General features: G+C 36.1%; 1 protein-coding gene across 1 annotated transcript in view; it reads left to right on the top strand.

Moving 5' to 3' along the window:
- The window catches only part of DPY19L3 (dpy-19 like C-mannosyltransferase 3), a 68820-nt gene that overhangs the window by 32739 nt on the left and 17223 nt on the right, over nt 1–18858 (top strand). Inside the window, exons 6-12 of the mRNA XM_065899249.1 lie at nt 162–285; nt 828–962; nt 10523–10654; nt 12025–12126; nt 14582–14655; nt 14819–14977; nt 18669–18791. Of these exons, the coding sequence (XP_065755321.1) occupies nt 162–285; nt 828–962; nt 10523–10654; nt 12025–12126; nt 14582–14655; nt 14819–14977; nt 18669–18791 (849 nt within the window). The remainder of the gene's footprint in view (nt 1–161; nt 286–827; nt 963–10522; nt 10655–12024; nt 12127–14581; nt 14656–14818; nt 14978–18668; nt 18792–18858) is intronic.

The following is an 18858-nucleotide window of genomic DNA, read 5'->3' as shown; positions in this document are numbered from 1 at the left end:
TATGTTGCAGGCGTTATGATGATGATGATAAAGGCAAATTATTGAGAACCAAGAACCAAAATCTAAATATACTTAACATAATATGTCTTTCACTTTAGGAAATCTTTGAGGTAATGATAGTAAAAATTACTACTTTGGTCCTTTGTGTTTTCCTTGTGCAGAATAGATACCACAAGGGTTGAGTTTACCATCCCACTGAGAGAGAATTGGGCGCTGCCATTCTTTGCAATTCAGATAGCAGCAATTACATATTTCCTGAGACCAAACTTACAGCCCCTTTCTCAAGTAAGTTTTTATAATACTTTGTATATATTTTTAGTTCTCCAATTTTATCTTAGAAGCTTCAGAAAATGTGATGTTCATAGTGTCCAAGTGCATGTTAATAGTTATTATTCCATGACCAATTTTTTAACTTGAGTTAAATTGTTTTCTTTTTCTAAACCTGTTCCTACTTTGCAAAGAAAATGTTTTCATTTTTGATGTTAAAAATGTACTCTACATTATTTGCCCTTAAACAATTATGGCAAACCCACACAAAATTTCTACAGAACTGTCAGAATTTTTAAGCCATTGCTCTTGAGATGTGATTTGGTGCATTATCGCCTCCATGATAATATGGAATACACATACCATATGTGAATATTTATATGCAGAGTGTCACGTCAGGCTATTTAGAACTTAAATAACAAATGCAAGAGTTTTCAGAGCAACAGTTCATAGTTTTTCTGTTTGGTTTATAGAGATATTGGCTGCTCTTCAGAACACTTGTCTGAGAGGCTTTTTATTACTAGAGACATGTAAATTATACAAAGATTTTCTTTTTACAGAGGCTGACACTTCTTGCCATTTTCATATCAACTTTTCTCTTTAGTCTAACATGGCAATTTAATCAATTTATGATGCTGATGCAAGCATTAGTGCTGTTCATACTGGACTCCTTGGACATGCTGCCAGCAGTGAAGGTAGGGTTTGCTCTCTTTTCTCAGTTGAGATGGTTGTTGTTTAATGTTTTATATGATAGAATGAGCTCAAAATATGCACATGCTTAATGATAAAGTTGAAGCTGCTTCTTAGCTATAATGTAAATATGCTGTAGTCAGTTGAAGCTGAGTAATTTATGCAGCCTAGTTTGACCATCTTAATTTTTATTCTGCTTATTTTACATTAAAAGATGGATTTATTTTGGGACTTCCCTGGCAGGCCAGTGGTTAAGACTCCACACTTCCACTGCAGGGGGCACAGGTTCGATCCCTGGTCGGGGAACAAAGATCCCACATGTGGCGTGGCCTTAAAAAAAAGATGGATTTATTTGGAGCACAAATGTCTAAATCAGTTGTCCTTTATAGAGTTGACTTAAATTTTAAAGTATAAGATAGCTATTTTAAAATGTATTACTGTGTACTGTCCCACCTCTTTTTCCCCAAGGAAATCAATGGGTGTATAACAGCTTTTCTGTGGTACTTTGTAAAATTTTCATAGTAACATTTACCAGTACGGGATGTGAATCCCTATTGATTGGTCAGAGGTCACATATGAAATAAGGAAATTATAAAGGAAACCATTGTTTGTCTCCCAGTGTGTGCTGCTGTCATTTAACTGTATGGTTTTTGTCATGTGCAGAAATATGTTTTAATGTGTTGTATATGTTTTTAAGTTGCTCATAGTTACTATTCCAAAGTAACAGTAACTTAAATATTTTCCAAGTATAATAAAATATTATCACCAGCTCTAAGGCAGCAATATAATCTAATAGAGAAGAGTTGTACTCACATATTCCATGTCAAAAGAGATGCAACAATCTTTGGAAACTGACTGAATCTGAATTAGGAAACATTAAAGTCAACCAACACACATATATTATCTATCTACTGAGTCATAATAATAGGATAGGCGCTATAGAAAATTCCAACCTGTATAAGACCTTGTCCCATCCACAGGGAGTTTGCCATCTAGCTTGGGAAATAAAGATGTCTATACAATTAAAGGGATGTCTGTATATCTATAGATGTCAATTTGTAGTAACAGTAAGTGCCAGAAGTCTAGAAGAGGAGACTTCTTTTTCGGCTAGAAAGGTTTCACAGAAAAGAGATGCTAGAGGTGGGCCAAAAATGAGGAGACTAGAATTTGGATGGAGTTTGAGAGGGGAAGATATGAAGGTAAAATACAGTAAAGAAAGCAGGTGGATAAATGGGAAAAGTATGTGAAAAAGAATGGATACTTCTATGGGTATAACTGAATCACTTTTCTGTATACCTGTAACACATCATTTATCAGCTATACTCCAATATAAAATAAAAATTAAAAAATTAAAACTATTTTTAATTAAAAAAAGAAAGCAGGTGGATAATCCAAAGTTAAAATGTGTATATATGTGTGTGGGTGTATAATATACGTATGTGTGTGTATATATATATGGTATTAGATAATGATAATAGAGCCCACATGCCTCTAAAACCTGCATGTACAAATGAAGCTGAGTCTGTTGCTGTCTGTTTATATTTGCTTTCCTGTTTTGTAAACTCTTTATGCTTTGTTCATGGAGACTTGCAGGCTAAGGGGAAGAGGTGCCTAGATACCTTTGTATTTCTTCTTGTCATACACGCTTAGGCCAGTTAGTCTCTTCATATGTGATATCACTTTTCCCCCCTTTCTAACAAGTATGTTCAAAAGAACATTGTACATTTTAACATAAAAAATAAATTAATTAATAAATGAAAGAATAAATAAATAAAAATAAATAAATAATATTGAGCCATTTTGAATATATATATATAAAAATTTTTTCCTAGTGTATAATTTTTCTGTAGTGTATTTTCACAGTAGGTATCAAAAGCCTAAGAAAACATGTATGTCTTTTCACCAAATTTTGACCTCTTGAAATTTATCCTAAGGAAATAATCAAACATGTTCATTTTAGCTGGACTGTAATAAGAAAAGTCTGGAAATGACCTAAGTCAATAGCAATAGGGTATTGTTAAACAAACACGTCTTAACTGTGTAACACAGTGTTAGTTATATATAACCATTAGTTTTCCTTCTCCCTGTTTTAAAAATAAAACATATGTATAGAGAGAGGAAAGTTTCCAGAAATATATGCATTAAAGTATTAGCAGTCAGCTATGTGATTGATGCTCTTATTTTCTTTTTGTTCTTTACATCTCTTGAATGTTTCTGTAATGAACATCTTTTTCTTTTTCTTTTTTAAAAAATTGGAAAACAGAATAAAAGGTACTATTTTGGCACACACACAAAACTAAAGAATAATACAGCTAATTTATTTCATATTCAGTTCTAAGCTTCGTTGAACTTTTATATTTGAAACTCTGTTGGCGTTAGAAGTAGTTATAACTATCAGAATTAAAGGAGGAACAGTATTATAATGAAAGGATCCTGGGTTATAATACCAGGTTGCTACTATCAACTCTGAAAATAACTAGCTCTTTAAACTTTGTCAAGTGATATAACTTCTTGGAGCCTTAGTTTCTTCATAAATTGGAATCACTGATCTCTAATCATATTGAATGGGAAAGAGTCAGTATAATTGATATAGAAAAAAGTAATACAAATTCAGAGCCTGATGTGGTGACAAGAAGCAATATATTTTTCAGTACACATCATCTTCTTTTCATGGATGATGGAAAATCTCTTACCATCAAAAGATCAAGTTTTCAGTGAGAAATGTGTACAGGGTTTTAAAATATAAAACAGAACAGTAAATGTTATTACTAAGCATATAATTCTGTTCGATTAAAGACTAAGAATGTGGAGACTACCTGTTGTGAAAACAAAACACATTAGTGATCAGTGCCTAAGAGGCAATTTTAAAGTGCTCCACGTGGTTCCAGACAAAATGAAGGAAACGCACTTCTTATTCTTCCTACTAAGTACAATTAAAAGCCCTAGACAATATGTAAAAAACAAATATAAGAAAATTTTGAGAGGTGGAGAAAAGAAAGTAGACTACACCTAGAGACCTCGAAACCAGAGGAAGAATATGGCAGTGAGTTCACTGGGTTTTCTTTTTGCTGCATATATCTCAGACTAGGTACTGGGAAAGTCAGCAATCAGGAGAAACCAATGGACTCAAACCAAAAAAGCCCCAAGAAAAGCCAAAAGGACAAGAAAGGGTGAAGCATGAATGCCACGTGGAGAACCTTCAACTTCAACCTATTGGTAATGAGACAGCCCTCCCCATCTCTGCCAGGATGGTGTCAGCAGAGAGCCTAAACTTTCATCTTCACCCAGCAGTAATGAGACACCTCTTTCTTCTGCCCCTCAAAAGTCAGTGGAGGTCAAATGTCCAGGTCACCCTGGACATCCAAACCCATCTGGAAATAATGAGGCAGTGTCCTTTCCTCAGTGGCATGACGCTGGCATGGTGTCAGAGGAGGTCTGCTGACGCAGAAGATTTACATAAGATTCCGAGTTCCATAACATAATACAATACAACTGAAGATCATTTGTTAAACTAAGAACCAGGAAAATCTCTTGAATGAACAGAGACCATCAGCAGGTGCCAAAACCAAGGCACACAAAAGTTGAATTACCTGACAAGGAATTTAAAGCAGCTATCATAAAAAAATTCTCATTGAGCAATTACAAACACACTTGAAACAAATGAAAAATAGGAACTCTTAACAGAGATTTAGAAGATAAAAAGAAGCAAATGGAAATTTTAGAACTGAAAAATTCCAATAATGAAAATAAAAACCTCAAAAGATGGGCTTCCCTGGTGGCACAGTGGTTAAGAATCCCCCCCAATGCAGGGGACATGGGTTCAATCCCTGGTCCAGGAATATCCCACATGCTGCGGAGCAACTAAGCCTGTGCGCCACAACTACTGAGCCTGCACTCTAGAGCCCGCGAGCCACAACTACTGAAGCCCACATGCCTAGAGCCCGTGCTCCACAACAAGAAAAGCCATTGCAGTGAGAAGCCCACAGACTGCAGTGAAGAGTAGCCCCCGCTTGCCTCAATTAGAGAAAGCCCGCACACAGCAACGAAGACCCAATTCAGCCTAAAAAATAAACAAATTAATTAAAATAAATAAATTTTTTAAAACCCAGAAACTCAGTAGATGGACTCAACAGTAGACTGGAATGGACAGAGGAAAGAATCAGTGAACTTGAAGACAGAACAGTTTAGAAATGAACTAATTTGAACAAGAAAATAGGCTGGAAAAAAATGAACAGAGCTTCAGAGACCTATGGGACCGTAACAAGAAGTCTAATTCATATAATCAGAACCCCAAAAGGAGAGAAAGAGAGTGAGGCTGGAAAAAGTATTTGAAAAAAATACTTTTTGAAGGAATGTCAAAAACTTCCCAAATTTGTCAAAACCTACAGAATCAAGAAGCTGAGCTAATGTCAAATAGGGTAAACCCAAATAAACCAATGCCAAGATACATCATAATCAAACTTCTGGAGAATAAAGATAAAGAAAAAAATCTTGAAAGCATTCAGGGAAAAATGATACCTATAGGGGAAAACCAGTTTGAACGACAGTGGGTTTCTCATCAGAAACCATGGTGCTGAAAGAATAGAATGGTCAACCCAGAATTCTATAGCCAGCAAAAATATCTTTCAGGAAAGAAAGGGAAAGCAAAACATTCTCAGATGAAGGAAAACTAGCAGAATTTGTTACCTATGGACCTACTGTTAAAAAAAAAATGGCTAAATGAAGTTCTTGAAATAGAAGGAAATGATAAAAGAAGAAATGTTGGGACATCAGGAAGAGAGAAAAGGCAATTAAAAGTAAAAATATGAATAAATATAATAAACTTCCTCTCTCATCTTGAGTGTTCTAAATTATGTTTGATAGCCGAAGCAAAAATAATAATATGGTCTTATGGTTCTCAATGTATGTAGAGGAAATATTTATGACAGTTGTAAATGGGAAAAGTAAAGGGAATTAAATTGATGTAAAATTTCTACACTTGATTCAAACTGGTAAAATGTCCACACTAGTAGACTGTAGTAAGTTATGAATGTATAATGTAATAACCCAGAACAACCACTAAAAATCTGTACACAGAGATACATTCAAAAATACTATAAATAAGTAAAAATGGAATTCTAAGAATATTCAGGTTACCCACAGGAAGGCAGAAAAGAAATGGAAAATGGAGTGAACAAACAGCAAATGATAAAATGGCAGATTTAAGACCTATCATATCAATAATAACACATATATACAATAGAATATTACTCAGCCATGAAAAGAAACGAAATTGAGTTATTTGTAATGAGGTGGATGGACCTAAAGTCTGTCATACAGAGTGAAGTCAGAAAGAGAAAAACAAATACCATATGCTAACACATATATATGGAATCTAAAAAAAAAAAATGGTTCTCAAGAACCTAGGGGCAGGACAGGAATAAAGACGCAGACATAGAGAATGGACTTGAGGACACGGGGTGGGGGAAGGGTAAGCTGGGACGACGTAAGAGAGTGGCATTGACATATATACATTACCAAATGTAAAATAGATAGCTAGTGGGAAGCAGCTGCATGGCACAGGGAGATCAGCTCAGTGCTTTGTGACCACCTAGAGGGGTGGGATAAGGAGGGTGGGAGGGAGATGCAAGAAAGAGGGAGGGGATATGTGGATATATGTATGCACATAGCTGATTCACTTTTTTATACAGCAGAAACTAACACAACGCTGTAAAGCAATTATACTCCAATAAAGACGTTTAAAAAATTACATTAAAGGTAAATGATCTAAATACAACTATTTAAAGACAGAGATGGGTTAGAATAGATTAAAAAAGCACAAACCAATTGTTTTCTACAAGGAACTCACTTCAAACAAACAGTATAGGTAGATTGAAAATAAAAGGGTAGGAAAAGATACACCATGCAAATATTAATCAAAAGAAAGTAAGAGTGGCTATATTAATATCAGGTAATGTAGGCATGAGAGCAAAGAAAATTACCAGAATAGTATATACTAATAAAAGTATTAATCCACCAAGAAGACATAGCAATCCTAAATGTACATGTACTAACCAACAGTGCCACAGTATATGTGAAGCAAAAACTGTGACAGAACAGAAAGGAGAAACAGACAAACCCAAAAAGAATTGAGGACTTCAGCACCCCTCTCTCTCAACAATTGAGAACCAGACAGAAATCGTTAAGGATATAGAACTCAACAACACCATCAACTAACAGGATCTAACCAACATTTATAGAACATTCCACCCAACAACAGCAGAATACCCAATGGATTGAATCAATGGATTCAAACTAGAAATCAACAAAAAGATAAGGAAATTTCCAATATTTGGAAACTAAGCAGCACACTTCTAAATAATCTATGGGTCAAAGAGGAAGCCTTGAGGAAACACTGAACTCAGTGGCAACAAAAATGCAACATATCAAACCTTGTGTGGTGCAGCTAAAGCAGCACTAAGAGGGAAATGTGTACCACTACACACATTATAAAAGAGGAAAAACCTAAACCATAACCAAGCTCCCACCTTACGAAACTAGGAAAGCAAGAGCACAATAACCCCAACTCAAGCAGAAGGAAGAAAACAATAAAGAAAAGAACAAAAATCAGTGAAATTGAAAACATAAAAACAACAGAGAAAATTAGTGAAATAAAAAGCTAGTTCTTTCAAAAGATCAGTAAAACTACAGACCTTCCTAATTCCCTTGGAGCATTAAACATTCAATGTTAGCACACTTTGATACCAAAGTTCTGATTCTCTGTGGCAGTACTTATGTTCTAGCCAGTTAAGAACATAGACTCTAGAACCAGCTGCCTCGATTTGAATGAGTTGATATAAGTGAGTCATTTATCATACTCCCTGATATTTTATGAATGTTAAAAAATGTTAACAATGTTTAATTATGAATGATAATGAAGAGCATGAGCATGCCATTGAAGAAAATTTTGATTGTTCTGTGTAGGAAGACAGTATTATTGCTGCCTTGTTTCTAAACCTGAACTAATAGAACCTGAGAAGGAACATCAAAAGTACCACTGGAAAAAAAAAAATACCACTGATAATCCACAACTTTCCAGTATACAGTACTGCTCAGTATTACATTTCTAGCTGATCACCCACAGTGTTTCTCTTGAACCTAGGATACCATTACAGTTGACCCTTAAACAACATGAGTATCACTGCGTGGGTCCACTTATATGCAGATTTTTCCAATAAATATATACAGTCCTCTGCGGTTGGTTGAATTCATGGATGCAGAAGGCTGACCATGGGACTTGAACATCCAAGGATTTTGTTAATCCACTGTGGGTACTGAAACCAGTCCCCCACAGATACCAATGGATGACTGTACATTTATAAAACTGTGCAATCTTGTAACACAGACTGCTCTTTTTTCTCTAAATATTCCTACTTGGTGTAAAAAAAGACTGCCAGCATCAAAAAACATCGTAATCCAAATAAAGACAAAAAAAGTTTTATTTTAAAAAAATGTATTCCTGAATGAGTCATTATGCTTAAAGAGTTCCTACAGATTTAATGAGGAAAATATTTACACCCCTATGGAAAAGGGAGCAAAAGATACAAATACTTCGTAGAAGGAAAAGCATCAAAAGGAATAAAATATGTAGGTATAAATTGAACTAAAGAAGTGCAGACTTATACCCAGAAAACTACAGAACACTGTTGAAAGTTTTAAAGACCTGCATAAATTGGAAAGATTTCCCATGTTCATGGATTGGAAGACTTTCTATTGTTAAGGTGGCAGTACTCCCCAAATGGATCTACAAACTGAACATGGTTCCTCTCAGAATCCCAGTTGCAGAAATCGACAAGCTGATCCTAAAATTCATATGGCAACTCAAGGGACCCAGAATAGCGAAAAAGATCATGAAAAAGAACAAAGTTGGAAGACTCACACTTTTCAATTTCACAACTTAACTTCCAAGGTAATCCTTCCAGGAGGATCCCACATACTGTGGAGCAGCTGAGCCCGTGCACCACAACTACTGAGCCTGCGCTCTAGAGCCCACGAGCCACAACTACTGAAGCCCCCATGCCTAGAGCCTGTGCTCTGCAACGAGAAGCCACCGCAATGAGAAACCCACGCACCACAACAAAGAGTAGCCCCCGCTCACCGCAACTAGAGAAAGCCCGCACTCAGCAGCGAAGACCCAATGTGACCAAAAATAAATAAAAATTAAATTAAAAATTTTTTTTAAAAATTGGAAAACCCCATTTTAAAAAATGGTGCTGTGATAACTGGATATCTATATGCAAAAGAATGAAGTTGGACTGGACCCCTTCTTCTTACCATACACAATCATGAGCTCAAACTAGATCATAGACCTGATTTTAAGAACTAAAACTATGAAATGTTTAGAGGAAAAGATAGGAATAAATATTTATGACCTTGGAGTAGCCCAAGCCTTCTTTGATATAACACCCAAAGCACAAGTGACTAAAGAAAAAATTAGATGAATTGGACTTCATCAAAGTTAAAAACTTTTGTACCTGGAAGGATACCATCAAGAAAGTGAAAAGATGGGCTTCCCTGATGGTGCAGTGGTTGCGAGTCCACCTGCCGATGCAGGGGACACGGGTTCATGCCCCGGTCTGGGAGGATCCCACATGCTGCGGAGCAGCTGGGCCTGTGGGCCATGGCCGCTGAGCCTGCGTGTCCGGAGCCTGTGCTCTGCAATGGGAGAGCCCACAACAGTGAGAGGCCCACGTACAGCAAAAAAATAATAATAATAAAGTGAAGAGACAACTCACAAAATATGAGACAATATTTGCAAATCATATATCTGAATAAGGATTTCCAGAATATATAAAGAATTCTTACAACTCTTTCAACGTTAAAATATGGACAAAAGATTAGATAGATATTTCTCCAAAGAAGATATATAAATGTTCAATAAGGACCTGAAAAGATGCTCAACATCATTAGTCATTAGGGAAGATTGGGAAATAATGGAGTACGGTAAAAATACTGATTGTTGGGCTTCCCTGGTGGCGCAGTGGTTGAGAGTCCGCCTGCCGATGCAGGGCACACAGGTTCGTGCCCCGGTCTGGGAGGATCCCCCATGCCGCGGAGCGGCTGGGCCCGTGAGCCATGGCCGCTGAGCCTGCGCGTCCGGAGCCTGTGCTCCACAACGGGAGAGGCCACAACAGTGAGAGGCCCGCGTACCGCAAAAAAAAAAAAAAAAAATACTGATTGTTGGAATACAGTAAAACACTATAGGCCATAACTGTAAAGAAATTTAGAAGAAAATTAAAGACTACAAACAGCATTTGCCTATTCCTAGAATATATTTATACCATTGTTTGCTTCCTCTACTTCATATATCCCTGTTCTTCTTAATGTTATAAAGTTGAAAATGTTCTGTAATTAAAAGGTAAATAAAGAGTTACTATCTTCCTTTCTTAGACTGTATTACTTGATGCTAGGTGTGTTTTCTGCATTATTTATAACTTGAGATGTATCCAACTAGTGACCAACCTGTCAGCATGTGGGAGTCTCTTGATAAAAATCTGTTTAACCATCTAATCCTTGGTTGTTGCAGGTGACATGGCTGTATGGTATACAGCTAACAGGTTTATTCCTTGTCTGCATTCTTCAGTTTTTTAATTCCATGATTCTCGGATCATTGCTTATCAGTTTTAACCTTTCGGTGTTAATTGCAAGAAAACTTCAGGTAGGACTTTTTTTTGTCCTTAATCAAAGTAAATTTTTTTTTTAATTGTGTGGTTGTTTAGACCTTGTTTTCATATAGTATACAAAGGAACATTTATAACCAAATTTCCACTAAAAAGCAGTAGGGCCATTATTTGCTTTTTTTGAAGTGCATGGTATAGCATTTGTTTTCAGGCTTTCTGATCTGCCATTCCTTTGTTTTGACGTTTATTATTTCTTAGAAAATTGGAATCTTAATTAAATTCAGGATTAGCCAGAGATACTTGTTTGACTGCCATTGGTTTAAAGTTGGAATAAAAGAGAAAAAAATGTTGACTTTTTTCATGTGTGAACTCAAGAGTGAAAAGAACATATTGCTTTGTGGAAATGTGTTTGTCACAGTCTTTAAAGTTGGTGGACACCTTGTTATTTGAAGTAGTAACACCACTCTTTCCCCCATCCTTCCATATCATATTATTGATTTTTAAGTGAGTTAAAATTAACTCTGTTTTGAGAATTTTGAGATTCCAAATAAATACCTTTAGAAAAAAATGGGACATTTCCTAGAATAACATGTTTTGACATTGGCCTCATCTTTTGACTTTATTATATAATTAAAATCTCTTAAATTTACATAAAATTTAAGAGTTAGTTGTTTTTCCTTAATAATGTTGCAAAGCCTGTTTTCTGTCTTATAAGCATATGAGAAACATTTCTCATAAGCACTTTTATATCAAGAAGCTGTTTTGTTTTCCATTTTGGGAAGAATAAATACATTTTGTTATTAGTCTTTTGAGTGAGAGCTGCTATGGACAAATCTTCACAAAATTTAAAAAAACAGGCTTTTAGTTGACTATTAAAAACTGTACTTCTCATTTATCCTTTTAACCTTAATTATAAATAAACATCACTTATATTTGAACTGTTTAGATATTATATTTGATAATCCATAAAGTTATTTAAGGGTTATAAGAAAACTATTATGTATCAAAGAGCACAATTTACTTTTTTTATATAGGTCTTTTATTTAATGGGTTATAGTCTGTGATATATGAATCAGTGGATAAAAAGATGAATCAGTGGATCAAGTTCAGTCAGTATATGCTGAGTACCTTCTAAGTGGCCGACTCCATACTCTGGTTGAAGAGGTCTTTAAAAAAAAAAAAAAGGACTAGGATACATTTCCTCATCATATGGAGCTTATTATTAAGTGATTCATTTACTATTAGAAAAAGACAAATTTTAAGACAATGTAACCTCATGAAAATTAGGTTATATTTTCCCTATATGTTGTGTGACCCAATGTTTTAAATTCTTAAGTAATCTCATCTTAAATGTTTATGAAGTTATATTAAAATTAAAAAATTGAAACTCAACTCTTTTAATTTCTAGAAAAACCTGAAAACTGGAAGCTTCCTTAATAGGCTTGGGAAACTATTGTTACATTTATTTGTGGTTTTATGTTTGACACTTTTTCTCAACAACATTATTAAGGTAGGTTAATAAAATGACATATTTAATTTAGCATTACTAAAGAGTTACCACTTTTACTTTAAACAGACTCAGTTTTACCTTTGTTTCAGTAACAGGATTATTTTCTTGATTTTAGTCCTTGATTTCTATTTGCTCTTAACATGTTCTACTTTGAACCCACCTTTTGAGTTATTAAACTTTTTAAAAACTCAGCTTTAAAAGCATTAAACAAGTATTTCTCCAAATTTAAAGCTTCTACTTTTTAGAGCGTTTTCTGTACTACGGTACTAAAAAAAAAAAAATGACATGATTTTTATTGGGGTAAGTTCATAAATAAACTGGGTTTACTGTCGGAACCACATTGATTAATTGAGATGATTTCGCCCCTCTGGGAAGGCTGGTCTCAGGACAGAAGACAGCTGCATGTACATGACAGACTCCTCTTCTGTAAGAGAATGGCAGTCTCTCTCCCTGTCTGTTGACTGTCAAAGAAAAAACAGATCCTTCACTCAGTCAACCACATTAAACACCTCCACTCCAGGTCCTTGTCACTATTTTCTTAAACTCTATATAGTTCACTACTTATCAAAAACTTATTTGAGGGACTTCCCTGGTGGCTCAGTGGTTAAGAATCCACCTGCCAATGCAGGGGACATGGGTTCGAGCCCTGATCCGGGAAGATCCCACATGGTGCAGAGCAACTAAGCCTGTGCGCCACAACTACTGAGCCTGTGCTCTAGAGCCTACGAGCCACAACTACTGAGCCTGCGTGCTGCAACTACTGAAGTCCACATGCTTAGAGCCCATGCTCCGCAACAAGAGAAGCCACCGCAATGAGAAGCCTGCACACCGCAACAAAGAGTAGCCCCCGCTCGCTGCAACTAGAGAAAGCCCACGTGCAGCAACAAAGACCCAATGCAGCCATAAATAAATAAAATTTATTAAAATAAAAAACAAAACATTTGAGCAGAACAACCAGCATTTCTGAAAGACTGGCTGAAAGATATGCAGTCCATCCATTTCACCGCTCTACATGTTCAGTTATCTGTGCCTGGATTAAGCCAGGAGAGAGCTACTTGTCTGGACCACTGTTTTTTGACTCCCCAAAGAATAATGTCTACTGAATTGCACTTGATGTTCTGCCAGCTACCTACAATTAGAAGAATTTTAAAAAATAGTCTTTGAGACTGTTTGCTGTTTTTACTGTACCCATGGGGAAAATTTCTCTTGAGTCTCAGTTTTAGGATTATAAGGATGTCTCTTGAGCAACTGGTTTGTTTTAATCTTATGACCCTGTGCGTAGCATAAATGCTTTTATTTCCCTCTTTGTATTTGCTACTAGAATGCATGAGCCCGGATTTGTGGCTCATATCTACTGAATATATTTTGTGTACTAACCTCAGTTCTGGATTAATCTTATTTTCTTTTCTATCGTCATTTTTCTTCTGATACAATTTCTTCACCCATTTATGTTATATGAATTTTTGTCAGCCATAAATTAAAAATAAAATAATGTGAATTAAAATTATACTCACTAATGATAAACACTGGCATTTGTCTCTTCACCCCTTGAGGGTTATTGCTGTGTCTTGAATTGTCTTTGAAAGAATGAGTCTTATATCAGTTGTATCTGCAGACAGAAAAACCCAAAGCAAAATAGGCTTTGTGGGCTGTGTTCCTATTTGAGGTTTCAGATCATGATTTTAAAAGTTGTACTCACTGGGCTTCAGCTGTCTCCCTCTCCCTGAAACCAAAGAACCTCATCTTTTATCTATTTTGCACGTTGAACTTATGCCGAGATTTTGTTTGCAAAAACGATTCTGCTAAAAAAAAAAAAACATAGGAATGGAGGGTGTTTGAAAATCCCTGCTTTTGAATGAAATAATGCCATTTGCAGCAACATAGATGGATCTAGAGATTATCATACCAAGTGAAGTAAGTCAGAACAAGGAAGACAAACACCATATGATATCACTTATATGTGGAATCTAAAATATAATGCAAATGAACTTATTTACAAAACAGAAACAGACACAGACATAGAAAACAAATTTAGGGTTACCCAAGGGGAACAGGGTTGGAGGAGGGATAAACTAGGAGTTTGGGATTAGCAGATACGTACTACTATATATAAAATAGATAAACAACAAGTTCCTACTGTAAAGTACAGTGTACTGTATTCAATATAAACCATAATAGAAAAAATATATATGTATAACTGAATCACTTTACTGTACACCAGAAACTAACACAACATTGTAAATCAACTATACTTAAATAATTTTTTTTAATGAAAAAATCCCTGCCTTAGAATTTCTCAGTTCTAAGACCTATTGTAAACATTTACTAATTTTACACATACACATACATACAGTCCTATGAAATGGAGTGCTGAAGATTAGTATTCAATGGGAAATTATCAGAAAACCATGCATAAAAAACTGATAGCAATTTTTATTTTCTCCCTCCCCGACAGAAAATTCTTAACCTCAAGTCAGACGAACACATATTTAAATTTCTGAAGGCAAAATTTGGATTTGGAGCAACAAGGTATGACTGAATTTAAAGTCTGTGTTTGCTTTTTATATTAAATCAGCAGGGTCTTTAAAATGTAAGTTATCAGTTCTTAATTTCAGGCTTATTTTGAGGAAAAGTTGGAGGTTTACTTATCTTGTACTTGAATTTAATACTTTGCTTTCCCTTTGTTTTCTAGAGATTTTGATGCAAACCTGTATCTGTGTGAAGAAGCATTTGGCCTTCTGCCTTTTAATACATTTGAAAGGCTTTCAGATACTCTGCTTTTTTATGCTTATATATTTGTTCTGTCCATCACAGTGATTGCAGCATTAGCTGTTGCCTTCCGTAATCTCAGGTATGGCGTATTTCAGAAATCTAATTCTATGCTTTAATGAACTTGTTCTGTGTTGCAGAAAAATTGCTAAATTGAAAATCAAAACATCAGATACAGAACAGAGTACAGTCATCTTAAAGGGGGAACGTACCCAAGTTAGCGTGGACTGTACTCTCAGTTGGTAAGGGTGGAGTAGTTAAAAGACAGTAAAAAGTAGTAGCTGCCATGCACACAGTCTGGGTTGAGGTCCTGGCTCACATACTTGGGAACAATGTGATCTTTGAGCCAGTTACATAACCCTTCATTATTTCCATTTCCATTTCTGTAGAATGAGAGCACTAAGAGTACTTATTACTCTACAGGGTTTTGTGAGAAATAAATAAACGAAAATTACATAAAGTACTTAAAGCAGTGCCTCATGCATAGAGTATATTGTGTAGATTTCAGCTATCATTAGCAAGTGTTATTGACTTGTAGTCTCTCTGTTTTGTTCCCATTAATAATTTCCTGTGTTTTTCTACCTTTTTTCTCCAGCTACCTTTTTTATTTCTCATGAACTGTCAAGAGTTAACCATTGTTTATTTGTTTTGTTGCATCTTGTTTAAGGGCTTATAAAGTTGGAATGGACCATAATTATTAGCATCTACTAAAAGTCTTAAGTATTAGTTGACAGTGTTTTAAAACTTAGGATGTCTGCTAATCTACTTAAAAGAGAAAGTCAGGGAGTATGAAGAACACCTACATATCAAGCTGATGGAGGTTTTTGCATTTACTATCCATGTTAAATTGAAACAAGATTAAGTGTAAGAAGTTGAAGCTACTGTCATTTGTGGAAAAGTAATGAAGCCCAGAAGGAAGCCCTTTTCCTGTGTAGTTACCTTGCCAATTAAGGTGCTGGTGAGCTGTGATTCGCAGCCACTGGAGAGCTGTGCTGGGAGAAAGTCATTACAATGAGCCCAGATCAGTTGAGGTGTTTTATGATTATTAAGAATGAAGCAACATTGAACCATGAAGCTATTTCACTGACTATAAACTATTTTAGTATCTTTCAGAAGTGTTCTTTTTATACCGAGTCCAAGATAAAAATTTAGCCCCATGAAAATAGATGGAAATTATTCTAGACAGTGTAACTTAATGTTATTCCAGACACACCAGGTGTCAACAGGACTCTAGACAGCATGCAAAGCAGGAAGTTCAGTTGGCCTGCAGTGTTGTGTGAAAATGTCTGCCATGCTCAGCATGAACCTGTGGGCCGTCCTTGGAAGCTTATTTGGTATATGATTATAGATAAAGATTTTACCAGGTAGGGATATTAGGACTTTATTAGAGGAAAGCACTACATTAATTAAAGTCATTTAAGAATTATAGTGTCTCAATGTGAATTAACGTCTAAGTAATTTGAAGGATATATTATCAATGCCAAGTATTTAAAGTATTTCTACCTTCTAGTACTAGGAAGGATGGTACCATTACGTTTATACACCACATCTACATTAGTGTGTAGTATATAACTGAAAAGGATACCCTGTTCTATACTCATGGGATTAATAGAGCTTTCCAGCTCAGTTGTGGGCACCGGGAGAGGTGTTGCAGAATTCTCCCAGGTATCAAGGGAGGATGAGAGGGTATGTTCTTGTCTGGAGTAATCTTTTAGTATCAATGGAAGCCAGAGTTTGGGTTGTGATATATAACGTTTAAGTAAAGATTATCACCAGTGGTGAAAATTACCATAGAGTATCATTTTAATTTTCTTATGTATCTAGGGTGGTGAAAAAGAGGATTTCCAGGAAATAACAGGTCTATAGTTACATAGAAGCATTGTACATATCCAAGTCTATTGGATTTGTGTGAAGGATAAGTGGGGCCTTTATAGAAGTATTATTTTTATCCTAAGCTGGCAGCCCTTACTGTTGTTTCCTTTTCCCCTTGACAACAAATTGTGCAAATCTGAACCCACTCATCCATCTCAACATCATTCAAGTGGGGACAACCAGACAGTACGTGCTTCCCAGTGTGATGCAATATGGAATACATCATATCCCCATGAAGTGTACTTGCCAAAATAAATGAACTTGACTCTAATAATTAACCTCTAGATCTAATTACAAGTTTATAAGAAACATGGGAATAGAGAAATAATATAAAATGGCACCACGAGGAGACAATCGGCCAATTCCAGAAGGTAGGAACAGTTATAGGACAAATTGTGCATTTTCTTCAAAGAGTAAATGCCCTTAAAAGTGGGGAGGGGGGAGTACTTATATTGATTGAAAGATAATTTAAAGAGACACTGATGAAATGCAGTATGAAAGCTTTGGATCCTCATTCAAAGAAACCACCTGAAAAAACCTATTGTTTTTTCAATTTCTATTGTTCTAGAAAATAGAACGTGAACTGGGTGTTAGATGATGTTGAAGGGTTATTGTTAATTTTATGGGTGCAGTCATCTTAATGTAGCCATATTTGATTTTTTAAATCACGTTAGGGTACTTGCCTGGTGACGCAGTGGTTAAGAATCTGCCTGCCGATGCAGGAGACACGGTTCGAGCCCTGACCTAGGAAGAACCCACATGCCGCGGAGCAACTAAGCCCGTGCGCCACAACTACTGCGCTTGCGCTCTAGAGCCCACAAGCCACAATTACTGAGCCCGCATGCCACAACTACTGAAGCCCATGTGCCTAGAGCCTGTGCTCCGCAACAAGAGAAGCCACCGCAACGAGAAGCCTGCACACCGCAACAAAGAGTGGCCCCCACTCACCGCAACTAGAGAAAGCCCACACGCAGCAACAAAAACCCAGTGCAGCCAAAATTAAATTAACTTTTAAAAAAATCATGTTAGTTATATGTAATGAGGTATTGTGGTAGGTTAAAAATGTGATCATTGGTTCGTAAAGGAACTGAATTCCAAGTTCATGGATACATTTTTACTTATTTGTAAAAACTAGAAAGATATGAGTAACTACTATGACATCTCTAAAGATCTCTTGTAGTTTCAGTGATTCCAAGATAATATTTTTTTGCTATCTCTTATAATTTAAAGGATTGAAGGACTTTAAGGTTTTGCTTAAATTAAAATGAAATTTGTTCAGTTTTAGTTACTCTAATTATTAATGCATTTATATTATGACACTTTTAGCCTCATAAACAAATTCAAAATTGATCAGAGCTGATTCACTTTATCTTAGGGAAATAAAACATTTCTAAATATATGAAGGCATAGGTTTCTTCTTTTTTTTTTTAGTTATTATTTTTGGCTGCGTTGGGTCTTCGTTGCTGTGCGCAGGCTTTCTGTAGTTGTGGCAAGCGGGGGCTACTCTTCATTGCAGTGTGTGGGCTTCTCATTGCTGTGGCTTCTCTGTGGAGAATGGGCTCTAGGCACGTGGGCTTCAGTAGTTGCTGCACGTGGACTCAGTAGTTGTAGCATGCGGGCCCTAGAGCGCACAGGCTTGAGTAGCTGCAGGGCATGGGCTCAGTAGCTGTGGCGCGCGGGCTCTAGAGTGCAGTCTCAGTAGTTGTGGCGCATGGGCTTAGCTGCTCTGCAGCATGTGGGATCTTCCCAGACCAGGGCTGGAACATGTGTCCCCTGCATTGGCAGGTGAATTCTTAACCACTGCGCCACCAGGGAAGTCCTTCTATCTTCTTCTTTAAGAAAGATTTAACTAAAAATTAGTTACCCAGCTTTAATTTTTGTATATGTACTATTTTATGCAGTGATTCTACAAATCAGCAATCCATGTATAAAATGGGAGAGTACAGAATCGGCCTGAAACCAGAAACTGCCTACAATTTAATACATACGATTCTGTTTGGATTCTTGGCATTGAGTACAATGAGGTATTTTTGTTTTATCTGTTTATTTTTTTATTTGACCACTCTTTACCTGACATAGTTTAGCAATATA

The sequence above is a fragment of the Phocoena phocoena genome, chromosome 20 (genome assembly GCF_963924675.1).
Source record: "Phocoena phocoena chromosome 20, mPhoPho1.1, whole genome shotgun sequence".
NCBI classification, from domain to species: Eukaryota; Metazoa; Chordata; class Mammalia; order Artiodactyla; family Phocoenidae; genus Phocoena; species Phocoena phocoena.
This window is presented reverse-complemented; position numbering and strand designations above follow the sequence as displayed.